Source organism: Molossus molossus, unplaced genomic scaffold, assembly GCF_014108415.1.
Source record: "Molossus molossus isolate mMolMol1 unplaced genomic scaffold, mMolMol1.p scaffold_m16_p_16, whole genome shotgun sequence".
Taxonomy (NCBI): Eukaryota; Metazoa; Chordata; class Mammalia; order Chiroptera; family Molossidae; genus Molossus; species Molossus molossus.
Window position 1 is genome coordinate 23,396,227 of NW_023425351.1, and position 26,068 is coordinate 23,422,294.

Consider the following 26,068-nt stretch of genomic DNA (forward strand, 5'->3'; position numbering starts at 1 on the left):
ATGGGCAAAAACTAAAAGCATTTCCCTTAAGAACAGGAACAAGACAGAGATGCTCACTTTCGCCACTCTTATTTAATATGGTACTGGAAGTCTTAGCTACAGCACTCAGATAGGAAGGAAAAATAATATGCAGCTGTAAGAAAGAAAGATCTCATATCCTTTGAGACAACATGGAGGGACCTGGAGAGTATTATGCTAAGTGAAACAAGCCAATTAGAGAAAGACCAATACCACCTGATCTCACTTATTTGTGGAATATAATCAACAAGGTGAGCTGATCAACACAATAGACCCAGAGACATAGAAAAGAGTATGGTTCAGACTGAGAATCCTCAGAGTAGGGGGTGGGGGGGTGGATGAGATGAATCAAAGAACTTATATACATGTATGCATAACCAATGGACATAGACAAAATGCTGGGGGTGGGGTGGGTGTGGGTATGAGGATGTCTGGGGAGGGGGACATCTATAACAAAAATAAATTAATAAAAATTGGGGAAAAAAAAAGAGAAAGGAACAAAACTCAGCAAGCATAAAAATTAGCACCCTAGGAAAGAGAAAATGGAATACATAAAAATAGAAAAAATGTAATTAATGTTTACATTTATAAAACGAAAAAAGGATGTTAAGAAAAAGTACCAATTAGAAATGTTATAAAAAATGGTTGTTAAAAATAGAACTCAATAAATGAGATACAGAGCATACTGGACATAACTGAAGAGAAAATGAGTGTGTTATAGGACATATTCTGCCAGTTCTTAGAACAGAAGGACAAAGAGATAAAACATATAGAGAAAGAAGGACAGAGTCAAAAGTCCAACATGTATATAATGAGTTCAAGATGAAGAGAATACAGACAAATCAATAAGAAAAAAAATCAAAGATATAATAGAAGAAAATATCCCAGTGCTGGAGAAAGATGTTTTGATGAAAAGGGCTCACCAGGCCCTTAAAGAGAATAAATTCAAAATAAAATTAACCCTACACACATTCTAATGCAATTTTGGAAGTGAAAGGGGGAAAAAAAACCCTGTCTAAAAGCTGTCAGAAAAAACAACAACAAAGATTATCCACAAAGAAATAATCAGATAAACAACAAACTTCTGATTGTCAATAATGTCTTCAATGTTAAGAGAGAAAATAATTTTGAGCTTAGAATTGTGTCATGACCCAAATAACTATTAAAATGTAAAGTCAAAATAAAAGCAGTTTAGACACACACACACACACAGACACACACACACACACACACACACACACAAGAAGGAAAAATAAAGGGGATCCAAATTGAAAAGGAGGAAGTAAAACTGTCATTATTTGCAGATGGCATGATGTTGTACATAGAAAACCCTAAAGACTTCATCAATAACCTACTAGACTTAACAAATGAATTTGGCAAGGTAGCAGGATACAAAATTAACATCAAGAAATCGATGGCATTTTTATACATCAACAATGAACTCACAAAATGAGAAACTAAAAAAAAGCAATCCCATTTACCACTGCAGCAAAAAAAAGGTTATGTTTATAGATAAGATACCTATGTATAAACATAACCAAATAATTAAAAGACCTATTCTCAGAAAACTATAGGACATTGAAAAAAAGAAATAGAGAAGATATATAAAAAAGTGGGCCCTGGCCGGTTTGGCTCAGAGATTAGAACGTTGGCCCACGGACCAGAGAGTCCTGGGTTCGTACTCTAAGGGCACGTACCTCGGTTTCAGTTTGTCCCCACCCCCGTTGGGGTCATGTGGGTGGCGACCGCTCAATGTGTCTCTTTCACATCGATGTTTCTCTCTCTCTCTCTTTTCCTCCCTTTCTTCCTCTCACTCTATCCGAAGATAAATACAAAAATATCTTCGGGTGACAATAAAAAAAAAAAAAAAGTGGAAGCATATGGATCATGGATTGGAAGAATCAACATCAGTAAAATATCCATTCTACCCAAAGCAATCTATAGATTCAATGCAATCCCCATTAAAATATCAATGCCATATTTCATGGAACTAGATTAAATTCTCCAAAAGTTTATATGGAACCAAAGAAGACCCCTAATAGCTACAGCAATCTTGAAAAAGAAGAACAAAGTAGGAGGGATCACAATACCAGATGTCAGGTTATACTATGAAGCCATTGTAATCAAAACAGCCTGGTACTGGCACAAGAACAGGCATATAGATCAATAAAATAGGACAGAGAACCCAAAAATTGACCTAAGACATGATGTCAATTAATATTTGACAATGGTGGCAAGAGCATACAGTGGAGTAAAGAGAGCCTCTTTAATAAGTGGTGCTGGGAAAATTGGACAGCTACATGCAAAAAAAGTGAAGTTAGACCACTAACTTACACCATATACAAGAATAAACTCAAAATGGATAAAAGACTTAAATGTGACTCGGGAAACTATAAAAATCCTAGAAGAAAATGTAGGCAACAAAATTTCAGACATCACACGCAACAGAATTTTCACTGATAAAACACCTAAGGCAAGAGAAACACAGGAAAAAATGAACACAAGAGATTATCAAATTAAAAAGCTTCTTCACAGTGAAAGAAACAACCATTAAAATGGAAAAGGAACCTACTATATGGAAGAACATAATTGCCAACAATACATCAGATAAGGGGTTAATCTCCAAAATATATAGAGTACTCATACAACTCAACAAAAGAAAGACAAAGCAGTCAATTAAAAAAAGGGCAGAGGACCTAAACAGGCACCTCTCCAAACAGGACATACAAATGGCCAAGAGACATATGAAAAAATGCTCAACGTCACTAATCATCAGAGCAATGCAAATTAAAACAACTGTGAGGTATCACCTCACACCTGCCAGAATGGCTGCCATCAACAAATCATCAAACAACAAGTGCTGGTGAGGGTGTGGAGAAAGGGGACTCTAGTACACTGCTGGTGGGAATGCAGACTGGTGTGGCCACTGTGGAAAACAATATGATGTTTCCTCAAAAAATTAAAAGTTTAACTGCCATTTGACCCAGTGATCCCACTTCTAGGAATATATCCTACAAAGTCTGAAACACCAATCAGAAAAAATACATGTACCCATGGGTTCATAGAAGCACTATTTACAATTGCTAAGATCTGGAAACAGCCCAAGTGTCCATCAATAGATGAGTGGATAAAAAAGCAGTGGTACATATACACAATGGAATACTATGCAGCTGTAAGAAAGAAAAATCTCTTATCACTTGAGATGACGTGGAGAGACCTGGAGAGTATTATGCTAAGTGAAACAAGCCAAGCAGAGAAAGACAAATATCACATGATCTCACTTATTTGACGAATATAATGAACAGAATGGACCCAGAGGCATGGATGTGGGGCAGAGACTGACAAACCTCAGAAGAGGGGTTAGGGTGAGGGAAGAGTTAGATCACAGAACTTATATGCATGCATGCATAACCAATGGACATAGACAACTATGCGCGGTGGGGGGCAGGGAGAGAGGCTTGGGAGGAGGGTGTCAATGGGGAAAAAAAGAGAACCATCTGTAACAAAAATAAATAAATTAATTTAAAAATAAAGGTAATGTAAAGATAGTTTAAAGCTAAACAAAATTTATAGGAATTAATCCCAGGCAACAAAATAGAAAAATATGTTAGAAAATGTTCACAACTACTAATTGTATAAAACAATTACTAAATACTAATTGGTATATATAACAATTCTTGAGGGCTTAAAAGACTTAAAGAATTAAAGTACATGTACCAACAATTAAGTTAGAGGTGAGTAACACTGGTAGTGTTGTAAAGTTTTCATATGAAAACTTTAAGAAGAAGAACTAGAAGAAGACAAAAGTACATGAATACTATATATTGATAAGTTAAGAACTCTGTAATCTTTAGGAGGATTCCCAAAAAGAATAATAAAATAATGTGTAATTTCCAAAGTAACAGAGGGAAAAAGTAGAATAATGAAAAAGAATCAATCCAAAAGAAGGCAAAATAAAAGAAAGGAAATATATTTCAGATGGACAAAAAAAAAAAATAGCCCAATAAAACTATAATAAAGTGTAGTAGATTTAACCTGAAATACAGCATAATCATATTTTAAAAAACACAGACTAAATGCTTCAATTAAAAGAAAAAGAATGTCATTGTGAATAAAAAACAAAATTATATAGTGCTTATGAAAGACACATTTCATATATAAGGATACATAAAATTTGAAAAAAGAAAAAGGAGAGAAAAGTATATTCTATGAAGATGCCTACCCAAGGAAAGCTGGTATAGCTTTGATAATACCAAAGTAAAGACAAAAAGTATTACTAGAGATAAAGAGGTATATTTCGCCCTGGCCAGTTTGGCTCAGCGGTTGAGCATCGGCCTTCGGACCAGAGAGTCCTGGGTTCGGTTCCCGCTAGGGGCATGTACCACCATGACTACCAAAAAAAAAAAAAAAAAGAGGTATATTTCATAATGATAAAAGTTCAATTCACTAGAAATATATAATGGTTGTGAATTTATATGCTTCTAAAGAACATGGCTTAAAATATACAAAGCAAAAAGTAACAACTTAAAGGAGAAATGAGTAGTAAACCTACAGTCATAATGGGGATTTTAACATATCTTGCTTGATAGATCAGTAAAATGGCTAAGAATAGAAAAGATTTGTACAAAAATTAGCAAACAAAATCTAATGTTCTTATATAAGAGCAAAGTACCCAATAGGTACAGATATATATTCTTTAAAGTACACATTGAACACTTATAAAAAATTCAAAATATAATGAGACATAAAGCAAGTCGCAAATTTTGAAGAATTTGAATTGTGTAGAATATATTCTTTCACTGCAGTGCAATCAAGCTAGAGAGCATAAACAAAAAGATGGCAAGAAAATTCCAATATGTTTAAAAATTGGTAGGCACAATTTAAAATAACTCATTAGTAAAATAAGCCATAATTAAATTTAGAAAATACCTAGAACTGAATGTTCACATTAAAACTGGTGGAATGCAGTTAAAGTCGCACTTTGAGGGACATTTACAGAATTCAATGCACATATTGAAAAATTGAGTCTGACAATAAAAAAAAAGTAATACATAATGACCAAGTTGAGTTTATCCCAGGAACACAAGCTTTACCTAACATTTAAAAATCAATTACATTAACAGATTAAAAGATATATATCTTCTATCTTCTCAACAGATGCAGAAAAAGCATTTGATAAAAATTTATAAGATCCATTCACTTTTAGTAAATAAGTAAAAGAAGAAGGGGGAAAGGATGCCTGCTATAATCACTCTTATTTGACATCTAACTGAAGGTCTTAGCCAGGACAATAAAATAAGAAAAAATGTATATAATATAAAAATTAGAAAGAAAAAAACATCATCATTTGCAGATTATATGATTGTGCATGTAGAAAATGCAAAAGAGCCCTTTCCGGTTTGGCTCAGCGGTTGGAGCGTCAGCCTTCAGTCCAGAGAGACCCGGGTTCGGTTCCCGCTAAGGGCACGTACCTCGGTTGCAGTTTGTCCCCAGCCTCGGTTGGGCTAAGGGCACGTACCTCGGTTGCAGTTTGTCCCCAGCCTCGGTTGGGTCGTGCGGGTGGCAAACACTCGATGTGTACCTTTCATGTCGATGTTTCTCTCTTTCTCTCCCTCCCACTCTATCTGAACAAAATATGGAAAGAATGTCCTGGGGTGAGGATTAAAAAAAAAGAAGAAGAAGAAAAAATGCAAAAGAACCTATAATTTATTAACATTAATAAATAAACTTAGGAAGTTTGTGGGGTAAAAGCATCAATATATAGAAATCTTTTATATCCACAATGAGTTAACAAAAATTTTAATGTCAATACCACACACACAAAATTAAGTTCCTAGGAATAACTCTATTAAAATATATGGAGGACCTAAATGATAAAATTATAAAACTTTGAGAAACATTTAAAATTTCTAAAGAAGTGGACATTATATACACGTCAATCTCCAAGTTAATCTAAAAAGTCAATGCAATTGCAATAAAAATCCCAACTATGTGTGTGTGTGAGTGTGCAAATTGACAGGCTAATTCTAAAATTTATGTGGAAATGCAAAGGGCCCAGAATAGCCACAGACTGTTAAAGAACAACAATATGAAAAAACTTCCTCTTCAGATACTAAGACATATTTGGCAGGTATTATATTTAAGACTGCTATTGGCCTAGAAATAGCCAAATAGACCAATGAGGCAGAATAGAGAGCCTAGAAATACAGAAGAAGGATTTAAAATTGTAAATAAATTCTGCTAGGACAGTTGGATATCTATTTTTAAAATGAAATTGGATGCTTACCTTCCACCACATTAAAAAAAACCAGCTACAAATGGATCATTGACTTCAATGTGAAAGGCAAATCCATAAAGATTTTAGAGTTATAGTTTATAAGACAATATCTTCCTGAATTCAGGAAACCTGATTAATTCAACTAAATTAAAATTAAGAATTTCTGTTCATTAAAAGATTCCGTAAAGAAACTAACAACAATGACAACCAAAAATGGCCCCAGAAATGGAGAATATATATGCAGTGCCTACAACTGACAAGGGATTCATATACAGAATATGTAGTCCTAAAAATTCCTACAAATTAATTCTAAACATCAAACTAAAAACTTTAAGAAACTAACATGCAGTTATATAAAGGATATGTAAAATTAGGAAATGCAAATTAGACCACAAAAGGAAATTGTTAAACATTAAAATGTCTGTCAATACCAAATGTTAGGCAGATGTGCATTGGAACTCATATACTGGTTTCTTAATTTTCACCAAGTCCAAGAGGGCACCACTGAACCTCCAGTATTATGACATACTTTCAGGCTCCATAGTTGGAAAACTTGCCATATACCTAGGGTTACCAATCTAGGGTTTGTTTTCACTTGCAAACTCTGGCTTACAGCAGTTCATTTTCCTGTCTACTATCAGTCTCCTTCCCTTTGTAGCCAATTTTTCTAGAATGAATAGTCTATATCTGAGGTCAGATTTTTGCTTTCTTTTGCTACCTTTGCAATACATGCTGGCTCTGTACACTCTCCCTCTTCTATTATTTTGTCTTAGGCAGCAGGTTTTCTTCTGAGACATTAAAAGGACAATCATCTTTGTGGCTGAGAGATTTTAGCAGAAAGTCACACAGCAATAAGGAAATCTTTCCGATAGGAAGCAACAGAAGGTAACTGGAGAAAGCAGCTGAAAATATGTTGAGTGGTGAAAGGCAGCTATTGACAGCCATGCCTGGTGGAACTTCCTGAGGCCCACAGGCCCACTTTTCCAAACAATAAGGTCTCCTCTGACATTCCAACCCCATGGAGATCGATTTGGACTAGAGCTGCTGGGGCAATATGGTCAGAATTGGATCTTAGGTGACTCAGGAACTGGTAGAGAGTAGCAGGTAGATTTCACCTGAGTGTTAGAGGGTGCAAGGAAGAGAACTAGGTAGAACATTACAATTCTTAGAATTATTCCACTGCATCAAAGTAGGTAGTTCTTAGGGGCCTTAAGCAATCAAAACTATAAACCCATGTTTAGCTTATCTGCCACTCACTAAATTCACTATGCCTTTCAGTTGATAGCTGTCATTGGGTTTTGAAGTGGAAATTAGAGGCATTGTTGCTACTTCTAATATTAGTTAAAGGTTCACATTCTGGTTAAATAGTATGTCACTTTTCAGTATAAAATGAGAAATTATAAGAAATATTTTAAAAAGTAATAGGCGAGTAAAGGTACATTTAAATGTACTCCAAGCACTTCCTTTCACCCTAAATCCTATACGTGTTTTCTTGCTTTATAGACAGTTCCCAAGGGGGTGGGTTACTGATCAACTACCTCCTTGAGCAGTTGTGTAATTTTGGCAGCTGCCTCTGCTAGCCATATTTCCTGAGGATTCCTTAGAGCCAAGAGAATCTGCCAAGAGGAGTCAAAATGCTGCTCACCACCAGGAATTGGACTTGTTACAAAAGGAGATGTTCCAGTCCTCTGAATGTGCCAACTCCATTGTTAGAGGAATGTGATAAATGGTTGAGAGCATCTGCCCTTGTGAGCTGACAACGATCCAAGCAGCTTAAAATATTACAGGAAGGTTTCTCTGGCTATTCTTGGGCAGTGTGTATCAGTCTACAACTGAACACTAGAAACAAAGAAATATATGGAAAGAGCCATTTTCCAGGGATTTCTTTCCTTCAACGCAGAAGTTAATAACTCTTGCACTTGACTGGCCTGGCCATGATCTCTGGAACTAGCAGAAAAAATGCTGCGATTGTATTCCAAGGGCCCAGAGTGAAAATCCCAGGAATATTGAGTCATTAAAATTAATGTGTTTAAAGAATCCACTTGAGGTTTTTGATGATTGTTGTATCATTAAAGTTTGAGGACTTCATTCTTTCTTCCTTTTGTCCCCTCTAATTTGTAGTGGGCCATTTAAGAGAACAAACTCTAAACTTTCAGCTATTAAAACAAAACATAGAATCACCTCTGTTTTAATCCCAATGTGCATCTATAAACACAGTTAATTGTGGTTATAACCTTCCATTTTCCTCTTTCGTTTCTACTTATTTTTCTGCTTTATTTCCCCCAATATAAAGACATATATACAATTGTCTCTGTGTGTATATATGCATGTGTGTGTGCGGGGGGGGGGGGGGGGTATATATGTCAAAGTCACCAAAGATTTCTGCATAACTAAACCCAGTAATCAATTCTTCATCTTCATCATTCCTGACCTGTCAAATACTTTGTTCTCTTGTATCCTAGAGATACCATTGTAATAACCCAGTTATTAATTAACTGGAAAGGAGCAAAGAAAAGGCCAAATTTTATAGGCATGTCACTTGTACAGCTTTGCCAGGAAGCTGCAAAGCCACGGTCTGTCCCCTCACTGGAAGAAGGGACTGGACAGGGGAAGAATAGACACATGCCAGTAAAGTATGAGTGATGTAGGAAAGGTACATGCATGTCAGCCACACTTGGGAACAGGCCATCAGCCAGGATAAGCATGGCCACTGCAAGGGTGCAAAATCTGAGATCCATAAACTCCTAAACAAAAGGAGTTTCTGCTCTTGCTCTTGCTTGGGCCCTGGGCTCCTGGCTCTCTTGTTGCTAGGGGAACACTGCCGTGTGGACCTACACAATGGACTGATGGACTACAACTAGTTTGATGCTGTGCCAGACCCAACTCCACGGTTGAATGGAAACCTTGAACACTGGCTTTGCTTCTAGCTCTGCTGAATCTCTAGCTGCACCTCTTTCAGGGCTGATTTAAGGGAAATAAAACTTTAGAATCAAGGAATGTAATTCCATGCAAATAAAAATTACCCATCCTCCCATGCAAGTCTTAGAAAATTCTTTTTCTCAAGATATCATAAGGACCCAATCCACAGCTCTCAGTGGGGAAAGGAATTCTCCACTTCCATTGGTAAATACCCCACTTCCACTGATAACACCAAGATCCCACATTCTCTGGATTTTTTCCTCATACATTATCTTTCCTTTTATCTTCTTTGCTGGTTCCTCCTTCCTAAAACTCAAGTCTTTGGACTTCTCTTGAACATACTCTCTTGTGATTCTTTTCCTGTTCCATGGCTCTAAATACTATCTAGCTGCTGAGAACTCCCAAATGTACATGTCCCATAGTTCTCACCTGAACTCCAGGCTCATAGATCTCTCTATCTCCATCTTCACTAGGAAGTCTAACAGGCATCTCAGAGGTGTCTAAAATAGAACTCCAAATTCTAGCAAACCATTCTCTTCTACATATATATCTAGCCAACACTTTAACAGTAACTCCAAATTTCCTGTTGCTCAAGACAAATCTTTGGTGCCATCCCTGACTCCTCTTTTTCTTTCACATCTCACATCCAATCCAGCTAGTCTTCAAAATATATCCAGAATCCAACCACTTCTCACTACATCGTCCACACTATCTCACTGGTCTGAACCACTATAAACTTCTAAAAGGGTCTCCCTGCTTTCACCTTTGTCTTCTCCAAGACTGAGTGGCCCTTCTAACACTAAACTCAGATCATACCCTTCTCCTCAAAACACTCCAGTGCCTTCCCACGTTACCTCGGCCAAAAGCCAAAGTCCTTACAATGGCCTACTAACATTCTGTGTGCCTGACTTTTTTAATTTAAAAATATTTAGGAGGCAGAGTATTGGTGGGAAGAGCATGTGCCCAGGATTGAGTGCCTGTGTTCAAAGCCTGGCTCTAATTATTAGCTGTGTGACATTGGGTAAGTTACTTAACTTCTTGGTGGCTAAATTTCCTTATCTGTTAAATGGAATTATAATATCTATCTCATAGAGTTGTGGTGAAGATTAATGAATTAATATTTATAACATCCTTACAATAATGTTGGCATATAATAAATATAAAAGGTTTTAAAAAATGACAAAATATGCATTTTGTGTCATTAGAACAAGACTTCATCATAAATTCTGCACATAAAAAAAATGTCTCCAATGGTTCTATCTATAACAATTTACAGAAACCCCAAACATCTCTCAAAAAGGATGAAAAGATGTTTTGGTTAAACAATTTAAAATGAAACATCATTGTTTTATTCTGAGTTCAAAGTTAGAATGGATTATATACTGCGATTTATACTTTTAAATATTTTGGTACTTTTTAAGCATTCTGATGCTGAGCTGCTTTATTATTCACTCACTTCCTAACCCAACAATACTTTAATTCCTAAAACAGGTGTGATGTTTTTCCAGTTTATTGCATAGATTGTTTTATAAGATATACATTACTTCTCCCATCTACTTAGGGCCTTTATTATTGCATTAAAATAAAACAATTTGCTCTGGCCAGTTTTGCTCAGTAGTTAGAGCATCGGCCCGTGGACCAATGAGTCATGGGTTCAATTCTGATCAAGGGCATGTATCTCGGTTGCGGTTCATCCCCAGCCCTGGTCAGGGTCATGCGGGAGACAACCAGTTGATGTGTCCTTCTCACACTGATGTTTGTTTCTCTCTCCCTCCCACTCTATCTGAAGATAAATAGAAAAACATCCTCAGGTGAGGATTTAAAAAAATAAATAAATAAACCATTTAATTTAAACTGATAAAATAAACAAAACTTTAAGGTATATTCTCACATACACCTATGATGGGCACAGTAGAGAGAATAAGTTATGTGGACTTCCCAGTAGATAGTCATAAAATTAATTCCCTTTGTAGTAGAAAAAATACTATAGATTCAATTTGTCTACAGAGGGCTACTAGCCAGAGCCTGACTACATAAACTCACTTCTTACATCCATTTAGAGGTTTTTAAATACTGAAGTATACTGAAGAATAAAGAATACCGCCAAGTCACTCCCCACCACACACACACACACACACACACACACACACACACGATGCAACACAATGCATACCAACACCCTATACAAACTGCTTTATGGTCACAGAGGAGACAGGGCCTTTTATTCACAAGTAAATTTCTATGGATTATTTGAAGTGGAAAGACCTATTTGGAAAGAGGTGAAAATACATTTGAATAAAAGGGAAGTCACAATATTTGTTCAGAAAAACAAAGAAAATTTGTTTGTGGAAGATTTGCGAAGGGGTTATAATGTCTATTCAAGGGAATATAAATTAGAAAATTCTTTTGATAGTTGAGTTTATGAATATGTAGTGTTAAGTTTTGTTAATTCCAGTTCTAAATAGAATTTTGGTGTAAACTGGTCCTATTGCTGGAACTCTTAAAGTTCCATGATGTTGTATGTTGAGCTGGGATACTAATCAGCTTCCAGGGAAAAATAAACTTTACATATTTTCCAACAGCAAGATGTCTCAGACTCAACAACCATGCAGTTGAGAATCCCTTTGAGGATGTGAGAAGAGAAACAATACTATTGTTCCTGCACATTAGAAACAAGAGGCAACATTAATGAACACTTGTGTAGTTAAATCAACATTATCAGTTCACAGTACTTACATGTATAAAGAATGTATAGATGAATTGTGTCCTTCTAAAATGTCATTGTAATTCTTGTCAAATGACACTTTTCCTTGCTTTTTTAAAAAGGAAATTGGCCCTGAAACACCACCCAGACAAGAATCCAGATGATCCAGCTGCTGCTGACAAGTTTAAAGAAATCAACAATGCCCATGCAATACTTACTGACATGTCCAAGAGAAACATATATGACAAGTACGGATCTCTGGGACTCTATGTGGCTGAGCAATTTGGAGATGAAAATGTTAATACCTATTTTATGCTGTCAAGCTGGTGGGCAAAGGTGAATCATATTTTTTTTCCTTTAAAAACAATTTCCTGTTAGATCATGATATTAGACTCAATCTCAAAGAAAGCCTAACCTTATATATTATTAAACTCTTGAAAATAAAAGGAGATATAGCTTTGATGGAAAGCTGTTATTTGAGGATTACTTTTGCTTTAGCTCATAAAATTATTATAACATACAGCATGACTTAAAACACTTCCAGACATTATTATATTTGAATTTGAAGCTTCAGGTTAATTCTGACTGCCTTTTCTCCCCACATAGTGACTAATTAAGAACTGACTCATTGCTCAAAACCAAAAATAATTTATTAGTGTGACGACTGTTTAATAAATTATTATTAACAAATTTAGCCATGTACTTTACTATTTATAGCATAGGCTACATCAGCAAACACAATACTTGGGAGAGTGTGTGGTAATTATGTCATAGGCTCACGTGGAGTGTGAGTGAGGTAGTGGAGAAGGAAATGAGGGGTGAAAGGTGAGAATTAAGTAATGGAGGACAGGGAGTTGGAGAGACAGAGAGAGAGAGAGAGAGAAAAGATATCTGGTCAAGAAAAAGGCAACATTGTTAGGGACGTAATGCAATCAGAACTGATGTTTGACAGTACATTTTGTGTGGTTCCCTAAGAATCCCTAGAACATGTATGTTTGGTCATGGCTTTATATTTATGAGTTTTAATATCCTTATTTTCTGATAAAAATGTATTTGCATGTGAACCATACATATAGCCCACTAGCATATATTTGGACAATTCACATATGAATAGTTCATACATGTGAATAGTTCACACATTTTGTGAAACCAGATGAACTCACATTCATGAGTTGTAATTAATAATTTAAAAAACTGCTGATCTCCAAAAAGGCAGATTTCATGTTCTGTAGTATTCTGATTGCTATTTTCTTCCATTAAAATAAACTTGCTAAATTGAAGTGTTGTATATATGCAGGAAGAGAAAAAAATATGTTTTTGTACATAAGCATGGGGAGAGGCTACAATTTAAAGCCTCAATTGTCTTCCGCAGTCCCCATAATTCCTTTTCTTGAGGATAATCAGGATTCCCCCTGAAAACCCCTTTCTCTATTGTTGAAGACTTGGGAGGAAAACAAATTCCTGCCAGGCAGATCTGGAACTTGGAATGAGAGTGTATATGCTGACAATGTCATTTCTGATGATAGATTGAACATTCATATAACAATATGGGCTTTTTGTGGGCTTGCCTGGGAACCTAACCTTCAGACATGACACTTTTTCCACAGGAAGGTCCATCTGGAGTTCTAAATTATTTGCACACTAGCCCCTGATTGCATATTGGGGCCATCTGCATAAAAGTGAGAATAGGTTTCTTTGCTCAGGAAGTGGACAAAATTGACCAAAATTCATAGACAAGCAGATGTCCAGTAGTGTAAGAGGTATATAAAGTAATTTCTGATGTGGCTCTTTAAAAGTAAGGCTACAAAAAATTCTACTTTCCCGTTCTGCTGGTGCCAAAGCCTAACTACACAGTGCCCACTACAATGTCCAGGTGTGTAGTGGTCATGTATTAAGTATGCATTGTATGAATGAATCTGTACCACTGGAAATATGTATTTAAAAATATTGGACATCTGCTTGCACCTAGTACTGTGCTCAGCACTGAAAGGGATATAAGACAAGGTTATTTCTGCAGCAGACAAAAACCATTTAGTTGGAACAACTAAAGAACACAACAGTATATGATTTAAAGAAAATTTTCAGACAAGAGAAAAATCTGGGGAATTTCATAGTAAAAATTTGCACAGGACAAAAGTGGGTAAAGAAAGGAGGAACTTGGGGCAATGACTCAGGAATACTGAGCAGGAGGGTCTTAGAGGCAGTTGGGAGGGGGGTGTTGCAGTTTTGCTTTCAGAGTAATTTACCTAAATCTATGAAAATGTAGAGTATTCAGAGCAAAAAGATTGTAGGTATGAGGGTGTGACTAAAGCTCCCTCACTCCAAGCCACCCGTAGGCTCCGCCCCAAACTGGGGCCAGTCAGATAGACATAGTCCTGGGCTGGGAAGCTGGAATGGGGCAGGCAAGGTTCATCAACGTAAACAATTCCACCTTAAGTCACTGAAGAACTGAAGATACATTCAGTGATCTTTATCCCCTTTGTTCCTTTTATTAGATAAAATCTGCATCCTGATTCAAAGATGTATTAACTACTTCCCTTCTATTTCAAATAACATTTTAAATAAAATCATAAATTTATTTTGCTCAGTTAACAAAAATGCTTATTTTAACCTCAAATTGGGGAGTTGGGAGAGTTTCTTTTACTCTTTAGCTATGGCAAACTTAGTGAACAAACGTATATGCTTAGGGGGGAATCCTGGTGCTATTCATTAAAAGGGACGTGCCATTTGCTTATCTATTACTTTATACATTAATTCAACAGGTATTTAATAAGTGTCTGCCACATGCCAGGCACTAAACCTTAGGTAGGAGGGATTGAAAGATGACTAACATATAGCTCTAGCCTTCAAGAATCTCCTAGTCTGAGACAGGTCTATAAACTGACAAATGTCCTAAAGTGTCAACAAATAAAGTACAGTGGTAGAATTTTGTATGGGGTACAGCTGGGGCACAGAAGAAGGAAAGGGAGATCAGAAAAGACTTCAGGGAGAGGACCTTTAGATGATTCTTAAACATGAAGTGGGTATTTGTAAGATGGCTGGGGAGCTGGGCAGAAGCACGTCTAGGCTGATGAATCCATAGAGTAAAGCTATGGCAGAAGCAGGAAAAGGGTCGGCTGGTGTAGGGGAGGGCTTGGCAGAGGCCAGATGCCCATAATAAGGAGCTCCAGCCTTATCTAAGAGGCAGCAGAGTAGCTGCACAGTCAAGAGAACATACATTTCAGGAAGCTCCAGCAGCGACACATGTGGTGGATTAGGAGGCAAGAGTGGCGGCAGGGAGGCCAGTTACGAGGTCACTGAAATGTTCAGAGCAGAGATAACAGGATCTGTTGTAAAACCCTACTAGCCAGGAGAGTGCAAGAGATATGGAAGAGAGAGACTCTGCAGGACTTGGTGACTAAGAGGAATGTGGGTGGGGGAGAGGTGAGCTATCAACAGCTCCTTTGGTGAGAATGATTCTGTCCCCTTGGTTAGATCATGAGACCTGTAGAGTTTTGCTTGTTGGTTGTTTGGCATGTTGTTTTGTTTGCTTTAATCTTAATAATGATCACGATAGCTTAAGAATAAAGAAGAAAACGTCATACATCATTGTTTTGGCTACAAATCATTTTTTCTGGGTTTAACTTGCTAGGTAGGCAAAACTTTGTGGAATTTGTTTCCAAGGAAACTAAAAAGATTGCATGCAATAGGATGAGGGTGTGATATCTTTAGGTCTCTGGAGGTACATGGGCACATACCTGATTTCTGAGGGCCTCCCACACCCCACTACCCCTCACCCCTGTTTTGCTTTGCCTAGACCCTGTTCGTCATTATTGGCCTCTTGACCGGCTGCTATTTTTGTTGCTGTCTGTGCTGTTGTTGCAACTGCTGCTGTGGACACTGCCGGCCCAAATCATCAATGCCAGAAGAGGACTTCTATGTGTCCCCAGAGGATCTCGAGGAGCAGATCAAGACTGACATGGAAAAAGGTGGAGTAAGATGAGAGCAGAGGTAGTGGGTGTTCCTTCATAGGCCTGGCCAAGCACTAGGTCCCATGGTGATGGTTATCACCAAAGTGAGAGAAATCCATCAACTCACAAAATATGCTGATCTAGTACAATATGCAAAGCTAGTACATATTCTTGTAATGGTCTCATTACAAGAGTGTGAGCTCTGGGTTCAGGAAGGTTTGGAAGTGCCAAGGGGTAGGAGAACCAAGGTAGAAATTTCTCCCAGGAAGAGCATTTCAGCCTGTTACTTTAGGATTTCTACTCAAATTGAAGGGAATGGACATCAAATAAAGCCAGCAACCCTTCACTTTTCTTCTTTTTGATTATTTGATAATGAGTTTTGGATAGAATTGGGGGAGCATAGTCTTTCTTCCCTGGAAATGTAACTTCCTTCCAAATCTACACATTTAGAACTAGCCTCAAACCAGCATCAGAATATTGTCCTATATAAATAGGACTATTTGCTTTGCTAAACCACACCCACATGTCTATCTATGTATATGCATAGCCATGATATATTACTTGATTCTTCAAGTTCATTCTGCCCAGAAATGATAAAGAATAAATGTAGCAAATGATAAAATCTCATAGCATTCACAACACCAGGAATATTTCATATTCTCTGAAAAATGCCTTTGTTTAAATAAGCAGGAATCAAACCTGCCATTGTCCTCTGTCTTGTAGCCATAAACTTACTGTCATTTTCTCTTACAAAATACATCATTATTCTGAATTACAGACTTTATCACTAGTCACAATAAACCCTGATCAGCCAAATAAGAGAATTCTTTGGTAATTCAGACAGTGGACCAGTGTTGTCAGAACTGCTGAAATTAGGGATGGTGTACTTCTTTGGACTGTACCATACTCTGATTCCTTGCATCACAATGAAACAGAAAGTCCATGAAATCAAGCAGCAGACTGCTTTAAAAGGCTTGCACGGATCTTTTATTCCCAATCACGTGATGCTAAGTAGTATCCAGTTATTACCCACCCTGACTCCAGCTTAAAGGAAGGAGTCTTCAATCATGTGAATCATTCTTAGTCTCACACCATTTTAGGATTGGGGTGTCAGAGTGGACAGAAGGGATATTTCTATAATCTGTGACCCCTTCCTACAGGGACCACTGGGTGGCCAGTCGAGTAAACAGGAGGGTCATACATACAATTTTTTATTACTATTCCTGGAGCCAGATTATAGACCCATGGTGAAATGCAATTATAAATTTATTTTGCCTTATTTGGGATATAAAAGGACAAGTCTTTTAATAGGGGCATAAATATAAAAATGAGCAAACAAGCAGTATTACTCATAAATGGGTTAAAAAGAGATACATATATGCAAACTCCTCTTCAGAGAAGGGCCAGTGACCTTGGCATAGCTTGTTTAAGAATGATGAGCCCAGTGTATTAATCCCATCTGCTCTTGTGAGGAAGATAAACTTTTGAAAGATCATGTCAGAGGTCTCTGGCCCCATTGTTCATAGGATCTCCTATAACATTCATCAATCCTGTCCAGTACTCAGTCACTGACGGAGGATAGGAAGGAGAGCATTGTTATCGTCATCCACTGTTAACAACCTTATCTTAACTTGTCTTTTATACTGTGGACACCAAAACTAGGTGCGTTGAAGCTAGATATCACAAATCCAGTGTGCACACTTCTCTGAAAAGCCCCAAAGTCTTTCTTCTTTTAAATTAGATCAAAGTTCCACCAGGTCATTTCAGCAGACCTTCTTTGCAGATTTCTTTCTGGAACAGAAATTCATCCTTGGTGCCAAATTCCACCCAGGTTTCCTTCCTGCAGGGTGACTGGTGATAAATCTCTGTGCTACTCACTGTTCTCAGTTCTGAATCCCCCAGAGCTACCAATTCCATTGCAGAGGTCAGATTCTAGACTAAGTAAGTAAATCATGATCCCTTTGGACTGTGTTACTAAGAAGACTTAACCAAGAGGAAAAAGCTTTATTCCATTCCTAAATATTTAAAAGCTACTAAACAGAGTTAATCCAGGTTTTGTAGGGCCAGAAAATTATACAATTTGGGCAGTCCTTTTAAAGAAAAAAAAAAACAAAACATAAAATTACAAATGCAAAATTGAATCAGAAAGTGAATATTTTAGATGGGAAGAAGAAATCATAACAAATTGCAAAGCTTAAAAACTGACAACTAACATAAATATCAGAAAATCTAGAAAACTAGCAATAGTTTAATTAACTGCCTGGCACATCTCTAGAATACTTTTACCCTGGGCTTTCTTGGTGCATATTCTTTGTTTGCCTCCTCATTTAACTATAATTTTATAATCTCATTTTCTATAAGAAGAATAGAAAAATAATTCTGTCTTTTCTCTAGCATGTTTGATCAAATTTGTTTTTTATAATTGGCAGATTAGAAAAGTTTCAGTTTTATAACTTATTACTGATAATATTGTCTAAATTTATAGGGATTGATGTCAAATTTGCAAAAATTAATCTGCTTAATATATAACACGTAAAATTTGGAAAAAATTTCCACACATCATTTTCTGACTCTGCACATTTCAAACCTTGTTTCCCCCCAATCACCCAGTTCTGCCACGATCAGAGCCCACTGACACGTTCATATTGTGTGACCCACCTCTGGTGTGGGTCTTTATGCCCCCTCAGCAAGTGAGTTGGCATAGTGAGCTACAGAATTATCCCTACAGCCATTCCGATGCCTGTATGGCCACCAATAATTATACACAGAGTTGCTGCAAACCACAAAAACATATCCCACTAAACTCAAGGAAAACCTCTCCCTAACTTTATTTCCCCTTAACTGAATCTCTAAAATGTCTATGGCCCTTCTGTTGCCACTCATCAAGAAGAAAAGCATCATGGAGGAAAAGTAAAGTGGAAAGAGACAGGGTTTGGTTACGGTAAAATATCTTACTTTTGCAAATCTACAAAAATGTGTACACATTTCTAGGGTCCCCAAAGACCCTTGGAACGGTCACAGACAAAGTTCCCTGAAGCTTAAATTCCATGAACTGTGCAGTAAATCCACCACCACTGCTCCTCAGTCTAACATTTCATTATGAGAAGTTTTGCCTTGTTTGAAGTTAGGTGCATTAGTTTCAGACTTTTACTCCACTAATTCAGAGACTTAATGTAGTTGTAGTTTACTGGTAAAATTAGTGCACATTAAGGCTTGTAAGGATAAAAAGGCAGAGTTCATGTGAAGACTATGCTTTCTGGACTCTGATACTATTAATGGACTGTGTTCTCTTCTGTTCTGCAAAAGAAGACCACTTAAAGTTGTTTAAGAAAATACACTTAAAAGTGGCTACTAGTCACTTGGATGTCAGGTTACTCATGACAAATGACAAGCACCATAAAGACTTAAGTCTATTAGAAGGCACTTGTGAGACATTGGAGCTTTGAGTATTTTATTGCAGTGATTCTGAAATTAAATAAAATATGGCACACATTTCTTACTGAGGGAATTTTTAATTATCCTATATTGGATCTACATAATATCCTAAAATTTTGGAGTTGAAAGGGATCCAACTCTGCACAACTTTCTAGCATACTGCTGCCCAACCTCATTTGTAAGCTACTAATGGTGAGGAAGTTTGGGAGCTTGTATGAAAAGTAAGACATACTCATAAAAATTTAACCACCATGGGAGGGTACAGAGTCAAAAAAGGCAAGTTTACATAAACCTCTTGGTACCAGCTCCTCAAGGATAACAACTGTAAAAAAATTTTGTGTAACTATTTATGGGGTTCTGTTTGTTTTAAAAAAATGTTATGGCTACATTATTGAGGTTTTCTTTTTGCTGTTGCTTTGCAGAGCAAAAATTTTGATGAAAAATTTATTAATTTTTAATGGATTGTGCTTTTAAAAATGTTTCTTTTTTAAAATGTTATCTTTATCGTTGAAAATATTATAAATGTCCCTCCTTTTTTACCTCAATGACACCCTTCTCCCTTCTCCCACCCCTATATCATTGTCACTACACTGTTGTCTGTACATTGGTTGTGCATATAAGCATATAAGTTCTTTGGTTTATCTCTTCCCGCCCCCACCCCCCTTCCCTCTGAGGTTTGTCAGTCTGTTCCCTACTTCCATGTCTCTGGATCTATTTTGTTCATCAGTTTAATTTGTTTATTAGATTCCACAAATAAGTCAGATCATATAATACTTGTCTTTCTCTGACTGGCTTATTTTGCATAGCATAATACTCTCCAGGTCCCTCATCATGTCATCTCAAAGAGTAAGAGGTCCTTCTTTCTTACAGCTGTGTCGTATTCTATTGTGTAAATGTACCAAAGCTTTTTTATCCACTCATCTATTGATGGACACTTGGGCTGTTTCCAGATCTTAGCGATTGTAATAGTGCTGTTGTGAACATAGGGGTGCATATATTCTTTCTGATTGGTGTTTCAGGCTTCTTAAGATATATTACTAGAAGTGGAATCAGTGGGTCAAATGGCAGTTCCATTTTTAATTTTTTAAGGAAAAACCATGCTGTTTTCCATAGTGGCTGCACCAGTCTGCATTCCCACCACCAGTGTACTAGAGATCCCTTTTCTCCACACCCTCACCAGCACTTGTTTGATGATTTGTTGATGGCAGCCATTCTGGCAGGTGTAAGGTGATACCTCATAGTCCTTTTAACTTGAATCTCTCTGATGATTAGTGATGAGCAATTTTTCATATGTCTCTTGGCCATTTGTATGTCCTCTTTGGAGAAGTGTCTTTTCAGTTCCTGTGCCCATCTTTTAATTGGATTGTCTTCCCTTTTTTGAGTTGCATGAGCACTTTATGTATTTTGGAAATTAAGCCCTTATCCAAGGTATCATTGGTAAATATGTTCTCCCACTCAGTGAGTTCCCTTTCCAATTTGATGCTGGTTTCTTTTGCTGTGCAGTTAGTTTGATGTAGTCCCATTTATTATTTTTTTCTTTGTTTCTCTTGCCCTAGGTGATGTATTGGTAAAAATTCTGCTATGTGTGATGTCTGAGATTTTGCTGCCTGCATTTTCTTCTAGGATTTTTATGGTTTTATGAGTTACATTTAATTCTTTAATTCATTTTGAGCTTATTCTTGTGTGTGGTATAAATTGGTGGTCTAGTTTCATTTTTTTCTGCATGTACCTGTTCAATTTTCCAAACACTATTGAAGAGACTGCCTTTACTACATTTTATGCTCTTGCCTCCTTTGTCAAATATTAATTAAGCATAATGTCTTGGGTTGATTTCTGGGTTCTTTGTTTTGTTCCATTGATCTATATGCCCGTTCTTGTGCCCAGTACTAGGCTGTTTTGACTACAATGGCTTTGTAGTATAACCTGATATCTGGTATTGTGATCCCTCCAACTTTCTTCATCTTATTCAGGATTGCTGTGGCTATTTGTTTTTTTTATGCCATATAAACTTTTGGAGTATCTATTCTAGATCTGTGAAATATGCTGAGCCTAAACCTACATTATGAAGATTTTCTCCTATACATTCTAAAAGTTTTATGTTTAACATTTAGATCTATACCCATTTTGAGTTCACTTTTGTATAAGATGTGAGGTTTAGGTGCAGACATTTTTTTTCATGTAGAGTTTATTCCAACATCATTTGCTGAAAAGATTATCCTTTCTCCACTGAATTGTCTTTGCATCTTTGTCAGAAATCAGTTGGCTATATTTCTATGGGTCTACTTATGGACTCTCTACTTCGTTCCATTGATCTATGTGTCTATCCCTTCACCAATAACATACTGTCTTACTTTCTGCAGCTTTAGAATAAGTCTTAAAATAGCTAGTATTATTTCTCCAACTTTATTCTTTTTCAACATTGTTTTGGCTACTTTAGTTTCTTTGACTTTCCATATAAAATCAGTTTTAGTATCAGGTTGTCTAAATTGACAAAAAAATACTGATATTTTTATTAGTATTGCATTAAATTTGTAGCTTAATTTGGAAAAAAATTGAAATTGATATCTTTACTATGTTGAATCTTCCAATCCACCAACATGGTATGGGTCTCCACTTATTTAGGTTTCATATGATTTCTGTTATGAGCATTTTGTAGTTTTCAGTATATAGAACTGATAAATATTTTGTGAGATATGGATATCTAAGTATTTCATTTTGGAGGGAGCTACTATAAATGGCATTCATTTTAAATTTTGGTTTTCAGTCATTCATCACAAGTATTTACAATTATTTTTGTGTGCTGATTTTGTATTCTGTAGTCTTGTTAAGCTCACTTATTAATTTGCATTTGTGTGATTTCCTTTTTTAAAAATCCTCACCCGAGGACATTTTTGCATTTCTCTTCAGATAGAGTGGGAGGGAGAAAGGGAGGAAGAGAGAGAAAGAGAAACATCCATGCGAGAGAGAGACATCGACTGGTTGCCACCCACACAACCCCAACTGGGTTCCCGGACAAACTGAAACTGAATTATGTGCCTTTAGGGGGAACTGAACCCAGGCCTCTCTGGTCTGTGGGCTGACGCTCTAACTGCTGAGCCAAACTGGCCAGGGCTCCTTGGGATTTTTTATGTAAACAACATTTCATCTTCAAGTAGAGAGCCTTATTTCTTCTGTTCCAATATATATGCTTTTTATTTCTTTTTCTGGTCCTATTACACTGGCTAAGATCTCCAACACTCACTTGGTTTATTGCTCTTCTGTCACCATTTTGAAAACCTTAGCTTTTGAATCAGGCATACTACATTTTCATTTTGCAGTTAGTTTTGCAAATTATGTAGTCAATAATGTTAGAATATTTTCATATATATATGTATATATATATATCCCTATATATCTAGATTTCAAACTTGATACTTACTGGTAAGGAATAAAGAAAAATGCCTCCAGAGCAGAGTACTCTGCTGTTAGGGAAAAGGAAAGCTAGTTGAGATAAAAGAGTGTGGTGGGGAGGAGTGGGTGGAGCAAGAGTTTTACATTATTATCCATCTAAATGCTATACTACAGATTATACTGTGCTTAGAAATTTGGCCAGTATACAAAGATTACAACTGGAAATTTATTTTTTATATATGAGTATTGATTTTTTTAAGAAGTATGGTTAGCATTTCTTTCTTATATTATTTTCTCTGACTTTCCAGAAATGCCAAGATACAAACTATAATAAAACTAATATGAGATAATCCCCTCTCCAGAATAAAAGTTATATCTGCTTAATACTTTATTGTTTCCTTATGCCTAGACTAACAAAAAAGACTAATAAAATAATAGACTAATAACAGAAGCTAACTAGAGAAATATATTTCTGATTTGAATTAAATGACACCTCAAATTCTACATTTAAGAATTCCATGTTATAGGACACTGTCGATATCTCTTAATTTATGAAAATTCAAATTTGAAATGTCAAATCAAACCTTTTAACAATTTTTTAAATTGAAAAGAACTATTAGTAATGTTTTCACATGCCTTGAGATAGTTTAATAATTCTAGTTTTCTATCTAAAGCTTATGATTTTTCTTGGATATTTTTTATTATGTGCCTATTTCAAACATGCCTACTCCTTGACACTAGCTAAAGCCTAAGATACCTTTTGATGCTGTTACATGGTACCAGTTTCTATTTGAGAGTAATGGTACAGAGTGGAATTTGGTAGTAGAGAGGAGGGATTTGCTTAGGTTATTGTGTCTCAACTACGTGAAAGAGTGTAATCCAGCTTTTATCCTTAAGAAATAAAGAGGGAACGTTCAAGACAGTGGCATCTTCAATATTCATTGGAAACTATATAACTTGAAAACTGGATCCCATCTCTATCTCAAAATAAAAATGTATGCCCAGTGGAATCCTAGGAACACAGGCAAGTTCTGTTATTCTTATGAATCACTCAGGAACAAATATGAGAGAGAGTATCTTGAGGGAGGGGGGGTAGAGCCCATCCTTCCTTTTTTGTCTTGGAAACTTGAAGGATAAAGGTAACTCCCGTTCCCTTCAAATATTCACAAATTAGAAGTTTCACTTTGTGAAATTTTGAGTACTATAATTAAACAAGTTCATTTAGACCCTATACTTCTGTGTTAGTGGAAGGCAACAATAACATCAGAATTCTACTAGCCAAGAAGGCTTTACAGACCATCTTGATATAGAACCCCATTTCCTGGGAGTGTGTGTGTGTGTGTGTGTGTGTGTGTGTGTGTGTGTGAAAGAGAGAGAAAGGGAGGGACACAGAGAGAGAGAGAGGGTGAGGGAGATGGAGAGAGAGAGGGAGAGGGAGAGGGAGATGGAGAGAGAGAAAGAGAGAGAGAGAGAGAAGAGAGAAAGTACAGAGACAAGAGCATAAATGGAAACTAGTTATCTCTGAAACTCTGACACAGCAAACCAAAAATACAAGAGATAAATTTAGTTCTTCCCCCTGCCCCCAAGCTAAAAGCAATAGATTGAAAACTCCAAGTTAAACCCAAAAAATTTCTTGTGGAGTCATGATTTCCCCAATTGTTTAAAGGACAAAGAAAAGGAGGGAATAAATTATCTAAAGGAGGAGATTTTATAGTGTTGACCTTGGATCTAAAAATGTGAGATGCACAGAAAAATCGTTTGATTGCTTAACAATTTCTGCTACTCACCTGGATGAAACCCAAATAAATTCTCAGCCACTGAACTGAAGAGGCCATATGGCTTGTAATTAGACTCTTGCTCTTGGTCAAGATATTGAGACATTTACTACATTTGTTGTTCGGCATTCATCACACTTTACAGACCAGAAAAAGGTCACCAAGGAAGATATTAAAATCATACTCCTTTTCACTAATCCCCACTCCCCTACCTTTCCCCTTTTCCCCAATCAAAAGGAACTGATTTCTAAGAATAATTCTTACAACTAGTCCAAAGCCCTTTACTGTTTCTTAATATGGAAATACAAAGTAAGCATCATCAAGGTCCTGGGCCATGGGAGCAGGACGAGTGACTCAGCTCAGAATGTTACCTCAGAAGCAGCTCAAAATGGACCTGAAGTTTCTTGAATTTTTGGCTGCCAAGGTTCAGAGAGCAAATTGACTAGATAGGTTTATCGAGACAGTTTTTCAATAGCAAACATTAATTGAGCACTTAGTATTTGCCTGACACTATGCTAAGGGCTAGAGAAAAGACAAGGTGCCTGCCATCTTGGATCTTCCAATCCAGCAGAGAAATATATTCAACAAATAATCACACACAGAGTTAGTTAATTTACAGGTGTAATAAGCCCACCAAAGGAGGAGCACTGGAGCTGTCATAGTGAACACTAGGGGCCCTGGCCTGGAAGAAATGACATTTAAAGCTGAAGACTTAAAGAATGAGGAAGAGTTAAGGGGTAGGGGATTATGGGGATGGAGAACCTTAGAAGGGATGAATCTTGATGTCAGTAAAGCATATGGCACAGTATCTCCCAATGTTCTGTGGATAAGATGGTGAATGGTGCTCTCAATGTCAAACAAGGCAGGTATAGTCACACTGGGCTGTTCTTTTGAAAAGTTTTAACAAGGAATTGAATGAAGCAGAAGTTGTGCAGAGATCATATTTGCAAATAACTCCAAACTGAACTATGCTCAGACAAAGGCCCATACCATCCAAGTGAAATGTGGTAGATGGAAAGCAGTTGGAATTCTGGACAGTTTGCCAGAGAAGAGCAAGAGTGGTAGGATTTGCCCTGGCCGGTTTGGCTCAGCAGTTAGAGCATCGTCCTGCGGTCCACAGAGACCAGGGTTTGGTTCCCGCTAAGGGCATGTACCTTGGCTGCAGTTTATCCCCGGCCCTGGTTGGGTTGTGAGAGTGGTGGCCACTCGATGTGTCTCTTTCACATCGATGTTTCTCTCTCTCTTCCTCTCTCTTCCTCCCATTCTATCTGAATAAAAATGGAAAAATGTTCTCGGGTGAGGATTAAAAAAAAAAAAGAAGAAGAGTGGTAGGATTTAACTAGGAAGTGGAGAACGGAGTTGAGAGAAACCCAGAAGGCTATAAAGAGAAAAGTGCAAAGAAGTAGAAGAGAGGTGAAATAGTATTCAGCCCTAAAAAAGGAATGAAATACTGATACATGCTACTGTGTGGAAGAATCTAAAAATATGACGCTAAGTGAAAGAAGTCAGACACAAAAAGACAAATATTGTATGACTCCATTTATATAAAATGTCCAGAATAGGTAAAACCATAGAGGCAGAAAACAAATTGGTGGTTGCC

At 36.8% G+C, this 26,068-nt stretch overlaps 1 protein-coding gene across 1 annotated transcript in view; it reads left to right on the top strand.

Moving 5' to 3' along the window:
* The window catches only part of DNAJC5B (DnaJ heat shock protein family (Hsp40) member C5 beta), a 95,585-nt gene that overhangs the window by 64,499 nt on the left and 5,018 nt on the right, over positions 1-26,068 (top strand). The window contains exons 4-5 of the mRNA XM_036264173.1: positions 12,041-12,254; positions 15,715-15,886. Of these exons, the coding sequence (XP_036120066.1) occupies positions 12,041-12,254; positions 15,715-15,886 (386 nt within the window). The remainder of the gene's footprint in view (positions 1-12,040; positions 12,255-15,714; positions 15,887-26,068) is intronic.